This window comes from Fusarium odoratissimum, assembly GCF_000260195.1.
Source record: "Fusarium odoratissimum NRRL 54006 unplaced genomic scaffold supercont1.3, whole genome shotgun sequence".
Lineage (NCBI taxonomy): Eukaryota > Fungi > Ascomycota > Sordariomycetes > Hypocreales > Nectriaceae > Fusarium > Fusarium odoratissimum.
The window spans coordinates 1,191,728-1,207,099 of NW_022158689.1; the positions used below are offsets into that span (position 1 = coordinate 1,191,728).

General features: G+C 48.3%; 4 protein-coding genes across 16 annotated transcripts; 3 read left to right on the forward strand and 1 right to left on the reverse strand.

Annotated features, from left to right (window-relative positions):
• The first annotated feature begins 292 nt into the window (after positions 1-292).
• FOIG_02827 (uncharacterized protein) lies at positions 293-4,166 on the forward strand. 9 transcript variants are annotated; one of them, XM_031200244.1, is made up of 5 exons: positions 293-903; positions 1,016-1,117; positions 1,173-1,550; positions 1,602-2,331; positions 2,385-4,166. In XM_031200244.1, exons 1-5 carry the CDS (start codon positions 784-786, stop codon positions 3,629-3,631), a joined length of 2,577 nt encoding a protein of 858 aa, XP_031070012.1. In that variant the 5' UTR covers positions 293-783; the 3' UTR covers positions 3,632-4,166. The 9 variants fall into 9 exon arrangements, with proteins under 9 accessions (XP_031070012.1, XP_031070016.1, XP_031070019.1 ...); XM_031200248.1 differs by having other exon boundaries at positions 298-903; positions 964-1,117; positions 2,385-4,113; XM_031200251.1 differs by having other exon boundaries at positions 298-903; positions 1,016-1,550; positions 2,385-4,163.
• On the reverse strand, positions 3,931-7,316 carry FOIG_02828 (mitochondrial import receptor subunit tom-40). Its single transcript, XM_031200252.1, has 3 exons — positions 5,655-7,316; positions 4,952-5,599; positions 3,931-4,900 (listed from the first exon to the last, which is right to left on the reverse strand). The coding sequence occupies exons 1-3, from the start codon at positions 5,967-5,969 to the stop codon at positions 4,793-4,795; spliced, it is 1,071 nt and encodes a 356-aa protein (XP_031070020.1). The 5' UTR covers positions 5,970-7,316; the 3' UTR covers positions 3,931-4,792.
• FOIG_02829 (elongator complex protein 2) lies at positions 6,368-10,422 on the forward strand. 4 transcript variants are annotated; one of them, XM_031200255.1, is made up of 7 exons: positions 6,457-7,080; positions 7,303-7,491; positions 7,538-7,841; positions 7,891-7,971; positions 8,025-8,627; positions 8,687-9,748; positions 9,823-10,422. In XM_031200255.1, exons 1-6 carry the CDS (start codon positions 7,067-7,069, stop codon positions 9,107-9,109), a joined length of 1,614 nt encoding a protein of 537 aa, XP_031070023.1. In that variant the 5' UTR covers positions 6,457-7,066; the 3' UTR covers positions 9,110-9,748; positions 9,823-10,422. The 4 variants fall into 4 exon arrangements, with proteins under 4 accessions (XP_031070021.1, XP_031070023.1, XP_031070022.1 ...); XM_031200254.1 differs by having other exon boundaries at positions 9,795-10,398; XM_031200253.1 differs by having other exon boundaries at positions 6,368-7,080; positions 8,687-10,398.
• A 2,484-nt stretch (positions 10,423-12,906) lies between these two features.
• FOIG_02830 (uncharacterized protein) lies at positions 12,907-14,999 on the forward strand (the record flags this gene model as incomplete). 2 transcript variants are annotated; one of them, XM_031200258.1, is made up of 2 exons in its annotated part: positions 12,907-13,391; positions 13,581-14,999. In XM_031200258.1, one exon carries the CDS (start codon positions 12,907-12,909, stop codon positions 13,120-13,122), a length of 216 nt encoding a protein of 71 aa, XP_031070026.1. In that variant the 3' UTR covers positions 13,123-13,391; positions 13,581-14,999. The 2 variants fall into 2 exon arrangements, with proteins under 2 accessions (XP_031070026.1, XP_031070025.1); XM_031200257.1 differs by having other exon boundaries at positions 12,907-14,999.
• Between the last annotated feature and the right edge of the window lie 373 nt (positions 15,000-15,372).

Sequence of the window (15,372 nt, forward strand, 5' to 3'; positions counted from 1 at the left end):
GAATAAAAGAAAGGATATCAGCGCCGTTGAACCGGTCACACTAGCCAATGAAGTGTAATGTTGACGTGTACATAGTTGTTCGAGGCAATTGAATAATAGCTGCAAACTCCTATGCCCACTTTTTTGTTCCATAGACAAAAGGCAATGGAAGACAAAGAAGAAAAAGCAAACCTCCTACCTACCTTACCGACGGGAGTGACAGGATTGACAAGGCACAGGGGTCCTGCAACTCTTGTTACCTTAAACCTTACCTCAGAGGCTGTCCCACCCCCGCCACTATCAACCTAGGTGCCTATCCTTCTATTTTAGTACGATAACATCCAGGTCACCCCCTCTAGCCCCTCAACAAGCGCTCCCGTGGGCTGTTCGGCCATTGAGACTTGCGCTCCAACGCCCGACTTTCCTTGCTGATCACTCAGTCTCGGCCTTTTTTTTTCAAGTACACAGGTCCCTCCAACTGAAGGATGTCTTTCAGCTTCCTCGCTTTTTCTCTTGCTCCTACTAGCTGAAAATTACCCTCTCTTCTTAAAGCTTGAGACACTTGCTTCGTGTTTTCTTCCTCCATCGATTCCTTCACTCGTCGAACATTTGAAAGCCGTAAACCAAACAATTCCATCTCTCCCCTCGCGCGCATCGCACTCGAGCCACTTCCCGACCCTTCCCAAACAACGGATGCGTCCCCGATAATGAAGACTTGTGGCTTGCTTCTCCCTCGTTGAACCTGACGAGTCCCTCTCTTACTTTCGATCGATACATTCGTCTCTTCCTTGCTATTCAAACACCATGAAGGAGTTTCCTAGAAAGTTTCTCAGCAAGCGCGAAAAGAATGGCCGGCGATCTAAGTCGGCTACACCAGCGCCAGTTGTCCCAACGATTCCTGACAGCACTAGCAACAAAAACAAGGTACGTTATTGCCTGAATCGGAATTTTTGCTTGATGAGTGATCTATGGAACTGCATCCAGCAACGAGCTTGTTATAGTCCAAGATGAAGTATTCTGACAAGCAGCTATCCAGCCTCGACCACTCTCCGCTGGGGCTTTCATGGCCTTGTTCAAAAACGACAGCGCAAAACAAGGAGCAAAAGCAGAAGCAGAGAAAGAGAAGGATACCGCACAAGTACGATTCGACTCACGGTATGAAGGATCGTGTCATTAACTTTGCCTTCTATTAGATTGAGGACATTTTACGCCGACTAGACGAGCTCAACATAACCAATGTCACCGCCGATCATGTTACCGACATCATGGCAACAAAGTTTGCAGACCACGACCCCAATAAGACAGTCGAGTTCATCGATATGGAGCAAAAGGCTGCAGCGGGTATCATTACCCCCTATGATCCCAGCGTGGATATGGTGGGCGCCGAAAACCGTGGCAATGTGACTTGCTATCTTGATGCACTTCTGTTCTCAATGTTTGCCAAAATCGATGCTTTCGAGTGTATGCTCAAGAATGATTTCCCAGAAGAAGACAATCGCAACAAACTTGTCAATCTTTTGCGGATGTGGGTTAACATGTTGAGGACGGGGAAATTAGTGCATACGGATATGGTGAGTGGCAAAGGTGCAATCTCAGTGATGCTCAAACTAACATTTGAACAGACCAAGTTAATACAGGACGCTCTGGCTGACTGTGGATGGTCGGATGCACGGATGCTTGAGCAGCAAGACACCTCGGAGGCTTTTGCTTTCATAACAGAAACCTTACAGCTACCTCTACTTTCACTGCAAGTCGATCTCTTCCATCAAGGCAAGAAGGACAAGGACGACCACAAGGTTGTTTACGAGCGTCTCCTGAATCTGGCTGTACCTCCAGATCCTGAGGAGAAGGGTCTAAAATTAGAAGACTGCCTCGAAGAATACTTTAACGCCCAGGTAGACGTTAAACGAGATAGCGAAGACGGGAAGAAGCTCGGGGTAGAAGAGAAGAGTCGAAGCGAGACACCAACACTCAAGCATAGGGATACAATTCGCATCATCACTGAAGAACGCGGCGAAGCATCAACACCAACATCCCCTTTGGTAAATACACCGTTGGAGATAACGCCAACTTCGGAAAAGGGAATTCCTCTTTTGTTGACAGATCCCAATGTCAAGGACGGAAATGCCCCTGATGATGAAGAAGAGGGAGAGGTTACGACTGTGGAGATAGTGAAGAACAAGCCAAGCATGCGAACGAGGTCAACCAGCGTTATCCAGCGCGTAGTGTTGGACGAAGACGGTCGCCCCTCTACCCCAGACAATGTCACAATGCTTCAAAAGGCTATGAGGAAAGGTTCGACAGTTGTGAAGGCAGTTACTATTCCTGCCTGGCAGTTTTTCCGTCTGATTCGTAAGTTTGTGCCACCTCATTAAGACCAATATGAATATTAACATTCAGTTCAGCTTGGCATGCGCTTTCAAGCAGTGAGCCCAGAAACAATACGGAGGTCGCATTGAACTTTGAGCAAAGGCCGGTTGTTGGCATCTGTCTCAAGCGTTACGCTATGACTGAGTCCGGCCAGCCGAAACGTCACAATACCTTTATCGACATTCCCGATAGTCTGAGACTACCCCATTTCATGCTAGCAGATGAACCCAAGGCCGAGGAAGATATGAACGTTCTTAACACGGACTATAAGCTCGTCCTACAGTCCGTCATCTGCCACCGGGGCGACTCACTACAAAGTGGCCATTATGTTTCGTTCGCCCGAGTGGCTCCTAAGTTATTGAAAGACAATAGACGGCATAATTTCGACCCGCCACCGGATTACGAGGAAGCACAATGGGTTAAGTTCGATGACCTCCAGATCGAAAACCGAGTCAGTTATGTGGAAGATATCAGGTCAGCGTTGAAGGAGGAAATGCCTTATCTTCTTTTCTATCAGATTATGCCTATGGTCGAAGTCTCGCCTCCATCTGTGGACGAGACAGAGACAGAACCGCCTTCCTATAACGATTCGAAAGTCAGCATTGAATTGCCTCCTACTCCTTCACGAAGCAACCGATTGGGTAGTCTGGAGGGAGGTTATTTTGATAGCACACCGACCTTAGAAAACTCACAACTTTTGTCTAGTAAACCACCAAGTATTCGCCTCTCTATGGAGGGCGAAAGGCCACGAAGAAGCGAAGATATCGATCGCATCCCAGGATCTCTAGCTGGGGACTCGCGGCGTCCCAGCGCTGTTTGGACCGATTCGACCACACATACCCCCAACTCCCACTCTCCAGCTGTCACGCCTAACGAAGAATCGACAGCATCGAGGCTGTCACGCGCAGCATCTAGATTTACATTGGTTAACAGAAGTCGGCCCAGTAGCCAGAATGGAGAAAATCGCATTAGTTTCTCGATGAGCAGATTGGGCGGTCTCATGCGGCCTAGCAAAGAGCCTTTGGCGGAGCCCAAAGATGAACCCAATGGCATTGGCATGTCTTCTGCCAACTCCACGGGTGTCTTGACGGCAGAGATATCTAAAGAGTCGAAGGAATCAAAGGATGTCGTGGATGGGACAGAGCAACTCGCCGAACCAGAGCCCGAACAGCATCATCATCGTCACCATGGTCATAAACATGGACATAAGAGGGTCAAGTCCAAAGACAAAGTAAAGAATAAGAGCGGCGACCAACCTGAACGAGAATGCACAGTGATGTAACAGTCATCCTGTTACATCATCCCGATAACCACGTTACGAGAGAGAGAATGCAACTAGATTATACTTCACATACTTACGACAGTTCTGATGTTTGGACATGCATAGCTATAGGAGTCTTCATTTACAAGGAGGAACTGGCACGGGATTAAACATATGGATAGTGATGAGGTACCGCAGCGACTGTGTTGTTAGTATGAAGTTGGACAGCAGGCTATGCAGAGATGGTTTTGTGATGTTGGTATCCTATGAGGACCTCATTTGTGTTTTTTTTTTGTATTGGTCTTTCAAAAGAAAAAAAAAGTGAACAGAACTGTGGTAATTAGCGAGGCGTTTTGGGCAGGCGTGACAACTTGTTGTCGCATGGCTAACTTTCGAAGCTTGGGTACTTTGAACATGATACACGCAAGTATGAGACAAGAAACGGAGATGATACCGCACGCTAGAGGGGAGAAAAGTCTTCATTATTTGATTTTAGAGCCTCAAAGTACTTTCAAGTGACAAATATCCCGTGATAACATCTACCAATTGTGCTGAAAGACATTCTGCATCTGAAAAGAAGTCAAATAATCCATGACCATTTCTCGTATACACCCCATGAGAAGGCGAAGGCCGTAGCTTCAAGTTTGTCTATTTCCTTGTACACATATACATGAGCAGGGAGGCCATCTCTTCGTAGCTTGCCCTGATATTCACCAGCTCATCCAGACCCATCAACACGTCGAACTAAAACAACCGCAGCCGCCATGAGCGCCGAGATGAGGAGTTCGTTCAAAACTATTTAAAAACAACAACAGTGCGATGACCGACTTTTCGTCCCTCCGTAATGTGCGTTACAGGAAATTCATACACATGACCAGGACGATGCAAGTCCACGACAATAATATACACAGATACCCAACTTCCAAGCACATAGGGGTTGGACCGGGACCTAAAGCTGGCCAGGCCACATAAGCACGAGGTCTCCCTCGGGCTCGGAAGTCATGGTATCACCAGAGACGAAAAGGACGACTAATAAGACATCGAGTGTGGTGAGAAGGGTTTGGGGTGAGGTCGAAACTTCGTCCTGGCCTGCTCACAGTTGAGCGATCATTAAGATATATCACTCATTTGAGCGGGGAGTGCCGCGTCGTCGCGGATTTTAGGGGAGTTTAAGCTCAGGGCTTAAAAGGGAATGTTAGGGGGGGGCTGGGAGCCAAGAGACTCCTGTTGTTCTTGGAGCTCCTCAGGGGCTGCCTCAATTGAGACACCCAAACCAATCTTAGCTTGATGCTGTAGTGGTTGTCAGTACATGGTCGAATGGATGGGGACGAGGGCACAAACCGTGAAGTGATCAATATCAGCAGCAAATGTCATCATAACGGGCGGTGCAACACGCTTTTCCAGAACGCAGCTAAGCTTGCCCTTGGAGTCGACCTGAGCTCGGAAAGTAGACATGCGGAAATCGTACTTGGCACCAATAGTGGTGACGCCCTCCTTCTGAAGGCCACCACCCATGAGGCCACCGGCAGAGGGAACGAGACCGAGGCTCAAATCAACACCGGCCTGAACCTTGTCCGAGAGTCGTCGCCAGTAAGAGGTGTTAAGGGTGCCCATAGCAGCTTGGAGCTGAGCGGTAGCGATCCAGTCTGCGGACTTGTACCGGGCAGCATAAGAGACAGCGCACTCGGGGCCTTGGGTGAGGGCAGGTCGCTGCCAGAGAGTTTCAAGACCTAGGGCAAGTTTAGGAGTAACAGACTGGAGGTAGCTTCCGATATAGATGCCAGTCACACCACCCTCAAGGTAAGAAGGGTTCAGCATCTTAAGGGATGCGCTGAAATCGTTGCCAGTATACTCGTGCTCGAACTGCGCCATATCCTGACCACCAGGAGAAATGGAGATCTGAGACTTGGAAACAAACTTGTCGGACCATCTCCAGTTGAATCGACCGGAGAGAGAACCCTCGTTATCCAGATTACCTTGGCAGAAGACCTGTTGATGAATCAGCGACCTACTATGCGAAAATATCATGGCTCATGGTAGCTACCTTGCCTGTTCCGTACATCGCAGCAAAGGTGTAGGGGTTAATGCGCTCTCCCATGGCGAATTGGTGGGAAACCTGGAAAAGAGGAGCCATGCTAAAGATCTTTGTGAGATCGGCACGCATTCCGGTGAACATGTAATTGTTGAGGAAGACATCGCGCTGAACCTCCTTGGCAAGACTCTCGATAGTCCCTGGGTTGGAGAGGCCTAATTTGGCCCTTCGCTCATTAAACGAGTTGAGGGCATCTCCTAAAACGCTAGCGATGGGATTGGAAAGCAGGGCCGTCTTAACGGGATCCAATGCGGCTGCGGAGGCCATTGTGACTGAGGTGCGCCGAAGCGAGGATGTGAAGAGGTCGGAAGAGGTGCGAATAAAGAGATAGTGGACAGCGACGGTGGACGATCAACCAGCCGGAGCGAAATTCGGTGAGGTGAAATTATTGAAATAGAAGGAGTTATTAAAATACCCTCGAAAGCGATTGAATGCCGAGGCCTCTGAACGCCAGGATCGTGATGACGAGCGCAGTTGGATGGAGATGGAGAATAATTTTCATCTGGCTTGGACAGCTCTTGGGTGGGGAGCACGAGCCACCTATGATGCCGAGTCGGATGTGGCGCTCTCCAACTGTCCATCCCGAGGGATTGTGGCTAGTACAGACCAACGTCCCGAGGATACCCTACAGCTGGAGGAAAATGGAAAGTGCAGAAGCGTCCCAGCCGTTCACTGTAAATCGGGTAGGCTGTGCCAGAAGCGGCTGTGTTCTGGTAGTGCAAGGTACTGTATACTTCCAGACGGTGTTATATCTCAAGGATTTAGGGTTCACCTGCACTAACTTTATAACGCATATCTGGGATATGACGTCCCTCCTCGTGGGTACAGATACTTCGAAGAGTACCTGCACCTGATCTCCAACTCCCCTCCTGTGGCATAACTATTCTTCAACACCAACCGATTACTACTTTTTGCTCCTCGTTCCCATGTTCACTTAGGTTATCTCTCTCGTGTTCACTTCAAACGCGAAATTTCCTTTTGATCAACCCAGGGCTCCATCGTAGTAGCATCAGACGACCGGCCTGTTCGCTTTTAAATATTGACCCCGCCGGCAACGACCGGCTTCTGCCACTAATTGTTTCTTGAGGCTCACCCTTGTTGAAGATCCATCACACTCAACGATCGAGGCTGTTGAGGGCTTCGCCAAAACACAAGGCTCGGCAGTCCTCCTTTTCTCGCTTTACTGCCAACAGGACTGTGTTTATCTGAACCCAACGAAAGCCGGAACTGTCTCTATACTCCCAAGTTACCGCCAGCCGTCCGTTTTGGCTGAGCCTCAGAGTCTCCGGTCTCTCGAATACGGCCTCCTCACAAAAATCTTACCATACAAGCATCCTGTATAGGCATCACCGACGAGAGACAAGATGGATACTCTTCTGTATGTTGCTTTCCTTTCTCATCTCCTCCCTTCACTCGTCTCGCCCTGTGTCTAGATAATTTCCTTATCTTTAGACTTCAAGTCGGTATCTTCATTCCTAGAATCACGGAACCCTGTGATTTGGAGTGTCGCTTTATGTCGATCCCCGTCTTTCTTCGAACCTTCGCCATAGACAGATATCTTTTGCTTTATTCATGATAGCGATGAAGCTGATGTTGACAGAACCGCTGAGATTGCGGCCAATGCTCCTCGGTACCGTCGCAAGAGCTCTACATTTATCGATGCCATTCATGACATTCCTCATGGTCAAGACTTGGCCCCAGCTCAGCTCTACAGTACCATGTCTGGCCGATTGTTTCACTCTGGCCGCATTGCAATCGTCATGGTTGGACCACCTGCACGTGGGAAAACGTAGGTTTCATGATTCTGTGACTGGTCTAAGTTAACAACATTCCAGACATATATGTGTTTCCATGGCACGGTATTTAGGGTGGCTTGGTGTGAAGTCTCGTATCTTTCACCTCGGTGACTACCGTCGAGCAACTGTTGGCCCCGATGGATCTATTCCCGATGATTATTTCTTCCCAAACGCATCGCCTGCATCTGTCATTCTGCGCCAGAAAATCCTGAAGAAATGCCGCGAAGACATATACTCCTGGCTGAATCACGACAATGGACAAGTCGCCATTTACGATGCAGTGAACCCTACTGCTAACGGACGGCGTTCGCTTGCCAAGGAATTTGCGAAGCACGATGTTCAAGTAAGTCACCACCCATCCTGTCGGGTCTCAGCAATCGCTGACGCAGCAGACTCTTTTCATCGAGTCATTTGTTGATGATGAACGCATCCTTCGTGAGAATGCAAGAAATGTCAAGATCTCATCCCCAGACGTGAGTACCATCTCCCTGAACCAACTATGACTAATGTTGAATGTTGACCGCAGTTCGCTGGTATGGAACCTGATGAAGCCGCTAAGCTATACCTTCAGAGAATTGAGATGAAGATTCCCGTATTTGAAACCATGAATGAGAAGGAGCTGAATTACATCAAGATGATCAACGCCGGGGAAAAGTTCTTCTACAACAACGTCAGCTTCAATTATCTTGCCCACCGAATCGTCTTCTACCTCACCAACCTGCATATCAAATCACGGAAAACCTTCTTCGCCCGGGCTGGTACCACAGCAGAAGAAGACTCGTACAAGGCCGATGCCCCTCTGTCCCAAGAGGGGAGAGATTATGCCCAAAAAATGTCCGAGGCTCTTTTGAAGCATCGAGAGCAGGAGCGCCTCACAAACATCGAGGAAGGAGGTCCAGATGTGCCTCTACCGCCACTCACCGTTTGGACATCGACTCGTATGCGTACGGTGCAAACTTCTGACGTCCTGAAGGAGAAAGGCTACAAGGTCCGTCAGCGAACACAACTCAGTCAAATCAACCCAGGCGTGTGCGAAAAGATGTCAGAGCGTATGATTCGCCAGATCTATCCCGATGAGGTCGAAAAGCACGAATTAGACCCTTACCACCACCGGTATCCGCGTGCAGAGGTATGCTTCAACTACGGGCTGGTGAAGTCGGCTATCTTCTCAATGCTAATTAGCAATAGTCATACCACGATCTGGCTGTTCGCCTAGAGCCCATCATTCTCGAACTCGAGCGAGAACAACACGACCTTCTCATAATTGCACACGAATCTGTGCTTCGAGTTCTCTACGCTTATTTAATGCACTGCTCTACCACTGACATCCCAGTCATCAATTTTCCACGCGACGAGATCATCGAGATCATCCCTGCAGCATATCAGAATGAGGCCAAGCGTATCCATATTCCTGGCCTGGATCCCCAGATCGTACCTGGCTCACCTCAAGATATCAAAATTCCTGTTCCTAGCAGCGGAGTTGTGAGCGCACAACTGTCCCCTATCCCGAGTGGCATTGGGACTCCTGCTGAGCATGTCGAACGACCTCCCGAGAAGGTTATCAACACTGCCAAGGATATGGTTGCTGACAAAGTCAACGATGAAGACTAGTCATTGTAAATCTTGCCGCCTGGATGAATTCACGTGTTTGGTTAAGAGGTACCGGCTGCTGCCTCCCTTGCCTGTTGTCTTCTCAGCAAGGAACATTACCACGCTACCGTCAATGTGGCGCCTCAGGGGTTAACAAACTGATCATGACGTGTTTCATGAACAAGCACATGGTTTTTGACAAGTTATGTTTATGATAGGCATGTTTGCTTGCTTCTTTTAACATGCATCCCGATTTACCGGCTCGAGCCGATGAAAGAGGCCCTGATTTCGGATTTCTTTCATTCCTCAGCTCGAAGGGAGGCTAAGAAATATATGTAGCATTGATCGGCACCATGGTTTCTTTGCTTCATCGCGGTTATGGGTTGTTGCAGAATACTATGTAGCTAGCTATAAGTAACGTGTTACGAGCTCATCACAAGAGACGGATATATATATCCTAGCATATAGGGTAGCCTTGATTACACCAATGTGACATGACAAGCTTCGAGACTTTATTTGTCAGATCGGACATGTTCTCGTTGGAATTTTGCCTCACTACCTAAGCACGTCGACAGGATGCCAGTCTGTACCAGCCAAAGTCAGTGCTTATACCCGCACAGCCATGGGTTTGGGGGCCAGATGAACCAAGTCAAGAAAAAGGTCTGAATCTATTGCTTGCAACGGCTGCATTGTGTTAATACCTCAGACACTCTTGAATAGCTAAACGCGGATAGAAGTCTTCGTACGTCAGCTGAACATGCCTGAAACGCTGCGTCAACGCAGGCGTGGTTCGATATACCAAGCTTGATGCTTCATCCAAACCTGTTGCGTTGGCAAGACTCACCTCAGAGAACAGTCTAGGTTAGGGCACATGCTCATACTATGTTACATACACATTCAAGTCAAATAAGGATAAATCTCAAAGGATCACGGTCGCGCAAATACAACGCTATGGCCTCCCGATGCCTTGTACCTGGAGAATGGCCAGGGTTTGGATCAAGAAGATGCACGTCGCTGGATGGGGAAGCGTGTGCACAGGGGTTAGGGGGGCTGTGAGCTGTTACCGTAGGACTGATGAGATGAGTGTGCCCTTTGGCTGGCTGAGGTTTATTGCTTGGGGGGTACATATGCTTACGGACGACCATGTGATAAGTATTGCTTCATGATTGACAATCAGTCAATAGAGCATGTATTACAGCAGCGGATATGCACATTCATCTCCAACCAGAGTCATCATATCCACATCATTCGTCTAATGTAGAAGAAAGAAGCCCTGGCAAACATAGGAATGTAAGAGAGATTACTCCGTAACATTTGTCAGATCATGGTACCCCGTACAAGAGAAACATTGGAACCGGGGGACATGGGTAAAGCCCCGGGTTGCAGTCATATATGACAAGCAGCATCACTACCAGCATACGAACATATACTAGGACCATACTGCACACAATATCAACCCTGCATTGCCGGACGAGGGAAGCCTCTCGCAGTGAAATAAAATAACGCCTGCCAACTCCGGTCATACTCTACACCTCGCCGTCGTGGCGATATAACAGTAATGCCTGTATGTGAGCGAGACCGATGATGAACATCCAATAGGGTTACCAGAGAGTTCATTCATGGCGAAATACAACTGAGACTGAGTATTAGGGCTGCTCTGTAAGCAGTGGTTTGATGACAGAAACCGTTGGCTTGCGTAGGAGAAGGATATGTCAGCACGGCAAGGACTCAACAATGCTTTGAACGGGGCAGCAAAAAGTCATTCCTCCAGGAGGTCTGGAGGAGAGACGAAGCTGGAGGTCTTGACCTCTTCAGATATTGTCATAGTCTAGCCGAGTCCCTAACGAGTCTGTACAGCATGCCATCCAATAGTACGTTGATATGCCCACTGGCTCGACCACGGGGTAGCTCTCCGCTCATCAGTTCAAGCTTCCAAAGTGTTTCACTTCCTGCAAGGGGAAAGTTAGCTTGGTGATATTCTCCGATTAAAGTCCAATTACAGTCCTCACTCTGTTATTGTGGTGGCCATGTAGCCAAGCCTCATCATGCTGGTCATATACCCCAAGACTCAGGTCCACGTGAAATTGCATGGCCTCAGCCCTGAGGAATAGAATTATAGTCTCGAGGTTTGTTTTCAGGCTTTGATAACTCCTCAGTTTCTAGATAGCCTGTTTTGTCCCATGCCGAGGATGTTTTGTGTGAAAGAATCATACCATTTTTGCCATGTCTACTGCCATACATTGGCAAGAAGGCCAATGAGAACCATAAATGCATCGAGGATACAACCAACATCAAGCGGCTGTTTTGGATGACAATGTAGACTGGGCATGTAATGGTGCTATAGCTTCGACGCACCGCTGCAACACGTACCACACGGACGAGACGGTGACTGCCAGTAAGGCGGAACAGCAGTTCAGGTGAATGAAATAGGCAATTACCATCTCACTTGCAAGGTTTACATGAGGGTAGGGTGTCACTGATCTCTACTGGGTCTGTGCCATGGATCGCCAAAGCCGGTGAACCCTTGCTGAGTTGTGCGAGGGGGGCGTTGGGGGACTTGGTATAACAACTGGCTCGAATGACTGAACACGTACTATACTGAAATAGATTGACTAACACTAACAAGCCCGTGAACCACGCTGCTAATACCGGATCATTATTGACGAGAGTCTGCTAAAAGGAGATTTCGGATTTAAGTTATGAAGTTTTAGAAACTCGACAATGCCAGTCCCTTTGACAAGTCAAGCAAAACGTCCAGGGGAAAAAAGGCAAGAGTCCGATTATGAGCGCCAACAGTGAGGCTGAAAATTGGGCTGATATATCAACACCCCATACAAGCCGTGTGCACACAACCGTTCGATATCATCCTGACAGCTGGCATGGTCCCCCAATATCCAACGACGATATCCATATTCGAGTGCGTTGTGTGCTGTTAGAAATATCAACATATGCAAAAACAGCCCCTAGCTGCCGTTGTCTCGAATACCTATATTTTTCCCCCTCAACCTTCATGTAAGTTTGGGACACTGCCAGTCATAGTAAGCCGAAAACTGACTTCAGTCTTAGCTGATAATCTACCAGTAACGGCTTTGTTTCAATTTTGAACTTTGTACTTTGTAGTCACGGTCCGTAGCCGTCTCATCGTTGATTGCCAATCGGCCTCGATCTACGACGTTCAAAATTGACGGAACTATCCTAGTCGCCTTACACAACCTGTCTATCTAGCGTATCTAGGCGGTTATGGTCCAATCTTTAGCTCCACTCGTCCACATGTCAGGTGACATAGAATTGGAGATATCACGACTTCGAGACCCATTGTTTGGGGCCAAAAGGCGCCTCCAAAGTCATGCTTACATGTTTTAGTGGCGTTGTCATTCTCTTTGGATTTTGAAACCGTATATGAAGACATTGGAGATTGAACCCCCCTCATTCATGTCATTGATTCATTTCCCGGCGTCACCGCGGTCAGCCCAATTTGGCGACACGTTTTATTCCCCTATGATGTTACATGGAGAGACCTTTTTTGACAGGGTGAATCGTGGCAGGCCTTCAAGAATATTTGCCGAGTTCCAGTATGTCAATTGAGCCGCAAGCGTGTTTATTGACCTCCATTTGACGGCTTGGAGAAGCAGCTATACTAAGAAACGATGCTTCATTGGTTTCAGACTCCAATGGTTGGTTCCAGATCGTCAAAACAGCTTGTAAGAACTTCAACCTTGCTCTGATAACTTTGATGATTGGTCATAATGATCAGGGACCCCTTTTTCCCTCATGTTGATCAGATGCACCTTGCACTTTTCACAAACCTAAACTCAACCATGGCCATTAGCGTTGTATACGAGGGGTCTCATGACCGTCTGCATTCCGCAGTCCACCCACCTAGCATGATTGCCCACCACCTGGGAAACTCCCCTCCTACGGTGCTCGCATGCCTCGCCAGGTTCCGCGACTGCCAGGAGCGTCTGAGTGGTCCAGAGCCGCCATCGGTTCTGTGGTCAGCATGCTCTAAGTGGAGACGTCCCCAGGGGCTTTGATGGGCTCTGGGAGACTAGGGCGTTGTTAGTGTTCGAGTCCTTTGGAGGCTATTTGACGAGCGTCATCAAGATCACGGTCTCGTGGTGAGGTGCTAGCCATCCATGTGCCGTGGCCGCATCGGCTTTTGGCGTGACCTCGCCTGTCATTCCAAAACGGTATATCCGCCCGTCTGTGCAAGATTTATCTTCCGTTTCGACACCGAATGGCTTGGTTGTTGTATTTAAACCGAACCCACGGGCATAAAGCACTTCGGCACTGTATCCGTACGGTTAGTCTTTCTAGATTGACGTCATCAGCATGGCGTCTGGCCCATTGATTGGCCTTAGGCAGATCACCGTTGGCGTTGACACTTAGTAACCCTGTATCCACATTGACCACCATTTAATCAAGCCTCGACACCACCAATCGCCGCCCAGCCATCCTACTATCCAGCCACTGGCCGCTGACGACTCTATAGCTCATGAGGGACGGGAATGTCTGTTGCGGTTGCACTGGGATAAAAAGATCCGAAGGCAAGCGGATATCCATGCTGTGCGTCCACTTAAGGTTCATCCAACGGCATGCCCCCCAAACTATCTAAGTCAGGCCTCAGCTCCTTCGAAAATCCAATATCAATCAGGATTCGGGTGGCTCCTGTGGATGAACCGTTAGGGCACAACAACAACAACCTTTAACCACTGCTTCATTGGATATCTATTGAGGTTCCAAAGTTTCAGACGTCAGGGATCCACCCAGCCTCACCGTGCCACGGCCCCGCAGGTGCATGTGCTCAGTGTAATAAAGCGTCCGTCGTCATCTCGACTTTCAACATCAGATGGGAACCGACCATGAAGGAAAACCCAGTCGGTTCGGGCCAATGCCAGGGGAGTTGCAGGGGCTGTTAACTATCTGCTCTGCCCGACATCACCCTTGTCGCTAACGTTGCTTTTTGATCGATAGATTGAACACTGGTAACATTGGGGCATCTAAAGATCTGGCGACGTGATAATCCCTGGATATTTGTTGCCAAGTACGGGAATGTTGTTGTACTTGCGCTGCTGGCTCAACAAACAGACATGCTTCGGCAAGCAGACACCTCAACACGCTTGCTAGGCTGTCTTGTTAGCTTCGTCGTGCATGGATAAAGGACCTCAAGTCAAGGAGGTTTCAGATGAGACGGGATGGAAGAGGCAACTTGCTGTACGTAGGGTGAGGTGAGGTGACATTACATCTGCTGGTTGTTGGCGAATTGAAGTTCAGTTGGGCCAGACCACTTTGGAAATCATGTGAACTAAAAATGCTCGCTGGGCTATCGGTTATACTTGAAACCGGGTGTATATCATCTCCAAGAACATTCGAATGCCTATTGTATGTCGATCCGAGTTTGACTTCTCAATTTCACCCAGGATTCCGCGAGTATTTCTAATACTATCAAGTTGCAGTATATCGATCACTGCGTCGTTTGTTGAAGACAGCACCCCCCATGTATCTTCAGGATACTAGGTGCCAGTTAATGATCAGTGCTTTATTACATTGCCGAGCCCACCGGGGGACCTATGAATCTACCTAGATACCTAGGTGTGCATGCAGTACATGCTTTTGTTCCTATTGTTTCTGTTACTTGTATCCGTTTATCGTTGAATTCCTGGCCGCTTCCGCTACCTTATGATGCAAATAGGTAGGGTAAGAATCGACTTATTTCAACTCAGATTGAGGCGGTCTTTCTTCTCTAATTTCTTGCGGTATACTGAGTCTTTTATGATGACTACCAATCGAATATGATGGTTCACGATATTCTCAAAATGATTTCAGCTTGTCCTGTCCTTCGTGAGGAGTGCATATATCCCTTGCTTTGGCACGGGGGACAAAATCGATCCTTCTGTTCAGCACGACCTGTACCTATACCTTACTCCAAGGTCAAGGTGTATGGCAGATGTACAGAGTATTGGCTGCATCTGGTTGTCAAAGTACAAAGGAGTGACAAATATATGTGAATAATAATAATAAATACATTTACTGAATATCATGGCCTCAACATGAAGGTGTTCTGCTTGTGCACCTTAGGTACCCAAGTATACATCAGCGCCATTGAATCCCCGTCTGATCAGGTACAGACTACCGCGTTGGTACCTTACCCTGCGGCACCTCATCTACCTTAGGTAACTCTGCAGTCTGGTGCTCAGTGAGCTAGAGCCAGGTTCATTGATGCAAGACAAGGGAGACTCTCGCCTGCCGGACTTTAGCGCCTGGGTACCTGGCCTTCCTTCCAA

What these genes read in the sequence shown, in the direction of transcription:
- FOIG_02829 (XM_031200253.1), top strand. An exon ending in TTGCGAAGCACGATGTTCAA is followed by an intron (nt 7,842 to 7,890) that starts GTAAGTCACCAC and finishes CTGACGCAGCAG; the next exon opens with ACTCTTTTCATCGAGTCATT. An exon ending in TCAAGATCTCATCCCCAGAC is followed by an intron (nt 7,972 to 8,024) that starts GTGAGTACCATC and finishes TGTTGACCGCAG; the next exon opens with TTCGCTGGTATGGAACCTGA.
- FOIG_02828 (XM_031200252.1), bottom strand. Translation starts at nt 5,969, where the DNA reads ATGGCCTCCGCAGCCGCATTGGATCCCGTTAAGACGGCCCTGCTTTCC. An exon ending in CGATGTACGGAACAGGCAAG is followed by an intron (nt 5,600 to 5,654) that starts GTAGCTACCATG and finishes ATTCATCAACAG; the next exon opens with GTCTTCTGCCAAGGTAATCT. An exon ending in CTGATATTGATCACTTCACG is followed by an intron (nt 4,901 to 4,951) that starts GTTTGTGCCCTC and finishes CAACCACTACAG; the next exon opens with CATCAAGCTAAGATTGGTTT.
- FOIG_02827 (XM_031200243.1), top strand. Translation starts at nt 784, where the DNA reads ATGAAGGAGTTTCCTAGAAAGTTTCTCAGCAAGCGCGAAAAGAATGGC. An exon ending in GCACTAGCAACAAAAACAAG is followed by an intron (nt 904 to 1,015) that starts GTACGTTATTGC and finishes GCAGCTATCCAG; the next exon opens with CCTCGACCACTCTCCGCTGG. An exon ending in AAGAGAAGGATACCGCACAA is followed by an intron (nt 1,118 to 1,172) that starts GTACGATTCGAC and finishes GCCTTCTATTAG; the next exon opens with ATTGAGGACATTTTACGCCG.